The 8,580-nt window shown below is 36.0% G+C and overlaps 1 protein-coding gene across 1 annotated transcript; it reads right to left on the bottom strand.

Moving 5' to 3' along the window:
• Positions 1-1,324: 1,324 nt before the first annotated feature.
• LOC134826538 (DDB1- and CUL4-associated factor 12-like) lies at positions 1,325-7,132 on the bottom strand. Its single transcript, XM_063838933.1, has 7 exons — positions 6,856-7,132; positions 6,400-6,664; positions 5,420-5,580; positions 4,139-4,210; positions 3,756-3,934; positions 3,504-3,642; positions 1,325-2,966 (listed from the first exon to the last, which is right to left on the bottom strand). The coding sequence occupies exons 1-7, from the start codon at positions 7,066-7,068 to the stop codon at positions 2,796-2,798; spliced, it is 1,200 nt and encodes a 399-aa protein (XP_063695003.1). The 5' UTR covers positions 7,069-7,132; the 3' UTR covers positions 1,325-2,795.
• Between the last annotated feature and the right edge of the window lie 1,448 nt (positions 7,133-8,580).

Raw genomic sequence — 8,580 nt, 5'->3', positions numbered from 1 at the left:
CGAAGTCCTCCATTTTTTTTGTAAATTCAAATATATTTATTTAAAAATTGTAAATTTATAATTTATCAAAACCCTCTCCGAGTTGGACTCATCGACGTGGTTAACGGGTGATACTCGTAAAATATTTGTTTCAACTCATCGCGCGTCCTGGTTTACTGGGCCGCGCTCAGCCTGTCATTCCGCCGAATCTCTAGCTCTATCAGTATCTATGAACATAATAGCCTGAGGTCCCCAGGTAAGTCCTGGTAGGTTATATTATATACTTTATATTATAAACCTACAACGACGCGGTCAATATGCAATATTTAGAACAAATTATATTTTAAAATTAAGCGTATCACTCGTCTTAAACTGAATCATAAACTGTTAGTTCACATAGCCATGTTATACTTATGTGTATACGCGTACTGCACCTTGTTTCTTTTGCATTTTGTGCTTTGCTGCCTTCGGCGGTCGCGCGCTACTGCAAGCGAGAGGGCTCTGGTTAGAGCAAAACTGTTAGTGATGGCTATAGGCTAGGGCGATTAAATTTGTCAATCCACAATCCGAATGCGCGTTGACTCAGAATTATCGTCCTTGGTCCTAAAACATAAAATACATCGATCTTGATTTGTGATTACTTTCATATCCTCAGGGCGGGGGGGGGGGGGGGGGGGTACCAATGGCATAAATGGCATAATGGAGAATTGGCCAATAAAAATTTCCGTTTATGCCATAAAACGTATGCCATTTATGATATAATACATTTCTATTTTCTTTATTTGTCATATGAATCTTTAACGATCATTCCAAGCGTTATAAAGCATGAAACATGTCTCTCATTCAAGTACTAATAATAATTTGCGAATTTAAAGTCAAATATGAAGACCTAAATTCATGGCATAAATGGAGAATTGGCCAATAAAAATTTCCATTTATGACATAAAACGTATGCCATTTATGCCATTGGTACCCCCTAAGGGCCCTTTACATCTGTTCGGCATTTTTATTTCAAGCATGACGCAAGTTCCATTGTCAATTGTTGATCGTTACTGTCACCAATATGTAACCCTGTAATTAGGTCCTTATTATATTAACAAGATTTCAAAGTCCTTAACAACAAACAATGCGTCAATGCGCGGCTTACAAATACATGTAATTTACATATAAGCCGCGCATTATTAAGGACCTTAACAGGGTTACATCTAGGTGACAGTTTGCCCAATATATAATACACAATAAATGATAAATCCAATTCCCATTCGACTGATTTTGTTTTCGGATTAAGCAGATTTTAGCCCGATTTTTCGAACCTTTCATCAGTGAAAAATGAAACTTCTGTTATTCGATACAATTTGTAACATTCACTGAAGAAACATATAGAAATAATGATATTAACAAGGATTAAATATCGCTCAAATTCAAGCTGACAAACAATAAGGCGAGAAGTTATATTTGGGAAAATGTTTTGTTACACACAACAATTCTTGAACTGTGTATAAATAAAATTGTACAAGTTTATACCTACCCAAAAATAAAACACTTTCATATCATAATTTAATGTGTTGGGTATTTTATGTTTATTAAGAATCGAAAAACAGTAAGAATCCAAATAAATATATCATTTGCCCGGTCTTTAATCAGAATCATTTGACGACCCTGAGAAAACATCATCAAATCACGCTCTTCAATACAAAATATCGTACACTAAAAAGTCGCATTTGGTTTACCATCTACTAGTTGATTCCTGAAGCAGATACTCAATGATTACTATACTTAAAACCAACTAACATAACGGAAGAAAAGCTGCACAAATGGTACATAAAATTGAGAACTGACATCAAGAGTCACCAAATTCTTCTTCAAGCGAATCGGTCTCTTATTCCAGCTCGCAAGATATTGTTTCAGGCAGGTTTTCAAAATACGCAGACTTCAACTGGAAATACACAGAACTCTAAACAGCAAGTTCTCCTCTAACATGCTTGCTGAATTGATTGAGTGAAAACTACCGCATATCTTGATATTAGACCAATGTGTATTTGTGATAGGCTCCTTCTTAGATTTCCTTCCAAACCAAAATAAAGGTAACCTGAACAAATTCGTTTACTCTTTTTTTCCACTGCTAGGTTCATCTCCATTCTCCATATTATTGTTATCAATATCCAATATCTTGAGAGTATACACGCGCTTTACTGAACGTCGTACATTTCGACTTTCTTTTCAGTTACAAAATCGCCCACAAGTTCTCTATCACGTTATAATCCTGTTGCAGTTTAACCTAGGTTTTACAGGTCATTCTAAACGTGGGTTTTAAGAATTGTACCAACTACCCAGATGATTATATTATCAATGAACAGGTCGACCCGAAGGTACCAGCACTGAAGCAGTGTTCCACCGCCAAAACATCTAGTTTATTAAAATCCCAAATGTAGGTTTACATAATTAGTTACAAGCCGTAAAGAGCATCAAAAAATTTCCCAAATTTATAGAAAAACCGAATCATTAATTAAGGTCTGACACTTGACTAAAACTGAACTATGAAACTTTTTCTCCGTTCAATTTTGTACGCTTACACTTTATCGGTCTTAAGTTGTCCGGACAAAAGCGTTGCCGGCTTTTTTCAGGCTCACCTGTTTGCCAAATTCTTATTTTCGCCTCTTAACACCAGATAATACTGGACCAATTTAGAACCGGTATATCCAAATTCCGAACTAAAATGCATGGACAAACTCAAGTTAGATACTAGGACCGTAGAACCAAGGGCCGGTAATTGCGAATGGAATATCACAGTTCACTATGTATTCAGTAAATACAGTCTACTCCCAGATCGAGGCGTAGTTACCGATAAGTTCTAAAGGTAATGGACCTCCGGCTGCGAAAAGTCGGAGTCCCGAATCATCGTAGCAGTGAGTCATAATGCTGATGACATCTGATGTTGAGGGAGGGTAAAATGAGTAGCGGTGCATGTGCCAGTCCATATTTTCTGCCTGAAACATTATAAAGTTTAGACTCTGAAGTTATTGGTAATAAAACTGATTTGTTTACTTTGTTAGCTGCCATGGGCTTGATAAAATGTTTATCCATTTGAACTGATTCGACCACACAAGAACTGATTCGACCACATAAGTGATGCCATTCAGCCTACCAATGAAGTTGCAGCGTATGTTTCATCATACAAAATTTGCAACAGATATACTAGTGAACAATGCGTGTTCTATTAATAGGTATGTAGGCTTTGGAAAGACGTAAACAAGACGTAAACAAATGTCATCTGACCTGAGCCGCGCACTAAATTTTCCAAAAATAATACAGTAGATGTTCACAGGAGTGCATTTTTGACGCAGTTAGACAGTTCGCGTGTTACGTTACACAAGCATTCAAATTATTTTCATAACACCGAGACCTTGATAACTCTGTCTCACTGAAGTTTATCACCCATGACCCAGTCACACCAATTTTATTAACACAATTAAATGATATAAACACAACTCTATCAACAAAGCAATGATACCAAAAGAACTTACAACATATCCCTGCTTGAGTTTTCGTTTGACTGGATTTTCGTCGTGATCGGTTACATATTTTCGATTTCTGACGTCGTAGAACATAAGGCTGGTTTTACATGCCCCTATTGTAATGATGTCTCCTTGAAACGATAACGACCTGCAAAATTACATTTAGTTGGTATTCCACACATTCCATTCTATCATAAACTACACCAAATTCTTGAAAAGAAGGCGAAGTTAAATACCAATACTTTCAAAGATATAACATACCTAATGCCTTGAGCGGGTTCGAGGATTTTAACTGAAGTAATATCGGTTGTATTGGGATCTCGATCATCGATAAGCATGAGATGGGAGAGGCTGCCAACAGCAAATAGAGGGCTGCTGTCATGTCCTGATATCACTATATTCTCCTCCTTTTGAGGCAATGTTATCACTCTTTTCTGCAGCTGAAAAAGTCTCCTTAATAAGTACAATGATGGCAGATCTCAGATTTATCAGTTTATATTTTCCAAATGGGTGATTTTCCAAATAGGTGATCGTATTCGCGATAAGAGACGGATCACATCAAGAAAAAGATAAGAGGGTGGTAGGATTACATAGATGTGAAATCTCAGGTCACAGCCCAATTAAATAATTAATTAAGTTATTACCGGTTGCCTGATGTCCACAAAACAGACTTTAGCGTCGTATTTACCAGCTCCATATCCTATAGTCCCCAATCTCTGAAAATGGAATTTAGGCGTTACATTCCACGTGGCATATGCCAATGTAGTTCAATTATAACTGTACACGTCACTGTGGCGAAATTTGACCTGGAGTTGTCCACCATCAACTTGCCGTTAAGGCGGAATTTATAACCAGGAATTTTCGCAAACTGTTCACCACAGTGTCAATTAAATTCTTTGATTAGCTCCCAATGATTGTACTTGTATTTTAATCATATAAACATGATTAAAAAGTACAATATATGCGATATAATAATCCTAGCCATAATATGATGATAGTCTCGATCTTTAATAACTAGTTTCAATGTATTCTGCATGTCCAATCATAGATTTAAACGGCTTCAATATGCTATTATACTATCACGCAAGGAAGCTTCTGGAAAATTCCATGAATTTCGCTGATAGCATGCACTTAAGTTGCAAATAATCAACTCAACAGTCAACAGTCAAACCATGTATATCATATTTGAAACATGTGTTCAAATTAGATTTGCAATATGACCTTATACTAAGTTAATAAATCACGTTGAAACCTGGAACCACTTAGCCGACCTACAATTGCAGGAAGAGCAGCTGAGTAGGACTAAAAATAGATCTCCAGCGCACGTGACAGCGCACGGGACGTAAGCAGTGTGTACACTGTACACTGTACATGAAACTATGTACTTAACTAATTGACCTGAATGTGCTCACTACAGTACACGAGTGTAATAATCCAGACAGATCTAATGTTATTGAAACACTCTAGGCACAACTATTTATAGTGCAGAGCTATTTTCCTTTGTTTAATATCTCAACATGTGTTGTTATATTTCGGGCTCATTCAATTAAAGTCAATAATAAACCCTGATTTAACCCTGAATAGCGTCATTATACCATGGCCAGGACGTTGTTGCGCCACAAATTATAATATTGAATAGAAGACAGAAGTGCATAATAACGGGCCACTGGTACACTCTTTAAATTAACGTTGTACAACATGATACCTACACCAGAAACATAATGTACAATGAGACTTATCACCCGCAAATATTCAGTACTCTAACCTAAAATATGTACACTTGGCAGTTTTAGTGCTTCCACAAATGGGTATGTATACCAAATTTTCATCATAATTTTGTCCACCACAACATGCCATACATATTTCTCATTTCTACTTCATTCTTAATTCGTACAAGTTAAACTTATATAATAACAAATAGTTACCTCACAGGTGGGATTGTAGTGTGTATCTCGTATCCGGATAATACCCTCAGTTCTCAGTATCTCGATAGGTGTTTTCCGGTACATTCCACATTCTTCTTCATATGTTGAGAAGCCATCAACGTCGAATATGGTCCACAAACACACGTTACCATCCCGTGCACCTGGTTAGAAGGGAATCTTTTAAATACATTTTATTCAAAACTTTTTATATACTTGACTCTAAATCTTGGCGAGTCAACATCGCATATTAAATGTGTTTAGTGCGAATGACGCCAGCATATGTTTCCTGGATCATACATTAAATAATGTAGTGTATTATTGCAGTTTATATGATAGAAACACCTCATAGTTGAACCATACAATGCGAGTATATTATTGGAAATGAAAACGCGCCCATCGCACACCACCAATTTCACTATTTACCCTATTTCTCTATTTATAGGATCACTAAATCGAATTCTGCTTAAAATACATCCTGTGTTTCCTTGTCTGTAACTAGCTTCAAAACAGCAAGACAATTATCTTACAATTATCTAATTAAAAGAGCAGATCTTGGTCACAGTTACTTCAATATTGGTGATTGGAGGAAAACATTTGGAATGCGACCAAATTACTACACAGGTCATTTTCCTTGGATGTCCGTGTAGTGTCCGGTTGTTAAAGAAATAATGCACTTAAATTAACATGCATTCACAAACCGCAAACGGAACATCCACCTTTTAGCTAAGTCATTTATGAGCTGCACAACTTTATTACTACTACTTTTCATTGTCGAAAGCTAAAATTCATCTGTAGATGTGTGAGGCTGATCTTTCGACAGTTAAACCCGATTTACTGCAGAGTTTGGGGAAAGGGAAACAGTCCCAGTAAATCGGTTTGTTTTTTATTAAGTATGTTTGGAGGAAAGGAGGAAAGGAAATGGCCACGTTAAATCAGGGTTTTACAGTTTTACTTGCTGGACAAATAAAGACAACACTAACCAGTACAAAGCATGAAGTCGTTGATCCACGATATTCCGAAGAGCCAGCTTTGGTGAAACTCTCCGACAGCGTACGGCTGATAATCTGGTAGGGAGTACAGAGCTAAATCGTTGACATTTTGACCCCCAGTAGCCATGAAGGATTTGCTGGGGTTGAGAGCGATAGCGTGTATCCCGGCAGTCTGGTCTGGTACTTCCCGCGGGTAAGGTGATCTCATTAATGGTATCTCTCGTTTTGATCCATTCTGCACATTAATTTCTAACAACTGAAATCATCGATAGTTATAACAGAATTATAAGTAGTATAAGTCAGAAGAATAGGCAGTTCTAGACAATAAAAAACTTGCTGAAACAATATGAAATTCTGATGTATTGTCAGTCAATGCAATTATTTAAGTTCAGCAGTGTGCTGTGTTAGTTAGAGGAATGTATCGTATTGTTGAATGTTTACACTTACACGATTACATTTGGTGCCCACAACCACATGGTCAGTGTCCACCCAAACAGAAGCAAATATCTTATTGTAAGTGTTCGGCACTTCGATACATCTCTCAGTCAGGTAGCTGCAGTTCCGGGACTTGGCTATTATTTGCTTGCGATGGTTGTAGGGTATAGGTCTCTTACTGTCCCTGTTGTACAGGTGCCCGATAATGTTTTCCATTTTTCCCATATTGCCGGTCGTATGTTTCCATTCTATCTTGATAAACTCACATGATAACTTTCAGTTCCATTCTATTCAAGGGTTGAAGATTAGAAAATTGTAGTTTTAAAAAGATTTGTTTTAGATGCCACAATGATAAAAAAACTGCTGGTTCAAATAATGAACAAAGAAGGCACAGCCAAAGTGTATTACATATTGTTGTCCACATACTGAGGCAAAACTGTATGTAACAGTTCTACTGTTGTTAAATAAGTGACAGAGAAAGGAATAGATAAACTGGACAGACTATAAGTTCGCTAGGTAATTCTAGTACAGTTCATCAGATATTTGTAAATATCTTAAAGCTGAGACTGTGTCAAGATCATAAAACTGTTTTCATTTCTCCAGATCGATCACCTGAAGATCAAGCTATTTAGCAACAGTTGGTCTTGGAGATGAAACAGATAGCCAAAGTGGACCAAAATAAACATTATTATATCAAAAGTGAAGTGGTAAATTTTTTTGTCAGAATAAGATATTAAAGTGAGCTATATAATAATGAGTGATAAGGATTAAGCATGTGTGATACAATTTTTATGTCAAATAAAGTATTTTGGTTCTTACATTTGTTATTATCATATTCAAATAGATCTTAAGGCTGAGCGTGAGTTTGAGACGAATTTAGCTTTCATTTTAGACTTCACGTCTCCCGAAATAAAACTGTGAACAAAGTGAAACAAGGAACTAAGTAAACTGTAAAACCAAATTTTCGTCACGCATTGGACTTTATCAAGGTTACTTGATAATAATAAATTATTATCATATTCACAAATTGAGTATCTATTTTTTTGAGTATGTTGTAAGGCTTCTTCGACATCGGCAATCTTTATTTTAATTTTGAGTGTTGATGTAAGCGGGATAAACATACTGTATTTTATTTCATTTCAATTATAATGTATACATTGTATACATTAATATAATTGAATACATTACAATTTGAATAAATATTACCTTGTATACTATACAAGGTAATATTTATTCAAATTGTATTTGATTGTATTTGACTTTTTATCATGTTATAGTGTGATGCTACTTTGCATAGATGTGTGATAATGTAATTTCGAATACATTTTGCTCCACTTTCCTTTATACTTTTTTTACAATAGTTTTATCCGGTTTATCAAGTTTTCAATCATAAACAATAATCATAGCTACATTAGAATGATAATAATAATGATTCTACATTAGAGAATCATCAAGGAACTACAATGTAGAGTGTCGACCCTCTGCACATATCCAAAAGAGGGATGTCGGTATCTTGAAGAAGTGTCTCAACAGGGAAGATCTTGGTACCCTCAATCCACTACCGTACCTGTACCTTCAATATGGCAGGAAACCAGGGCTCATGCTGCTACTGAGATAAAGCAGAGGATGGGGCTTCTTTGGGATCTAACAAATAAAGTTTTTTAAATAATTATATACAACCACTAAAGAATATTTCCTCAAGTTTACTTCTAGTTAACTAATTCGTGGTTTAAGCTC

This window comes from Bolinopsis microptera, chromosome 2 (assembly GCF_026151205.1).
Source record: "Bolinopsis microptera isolate Bmic1 chromosome 2, MBARI_Bmic_1.0, whole genome shotgun sequence".
In the NCBI taxonomy this organism is placed as follows: Eukaryota; Metazoa; Ctenophora; class Tentaculata; order Lobata; family Bolinopsidae; genus Bolinopsis; species Bolinopsis microptera.
This window is presented reverse-complemented; position numbering and strand designations above follow the sequence as displayed.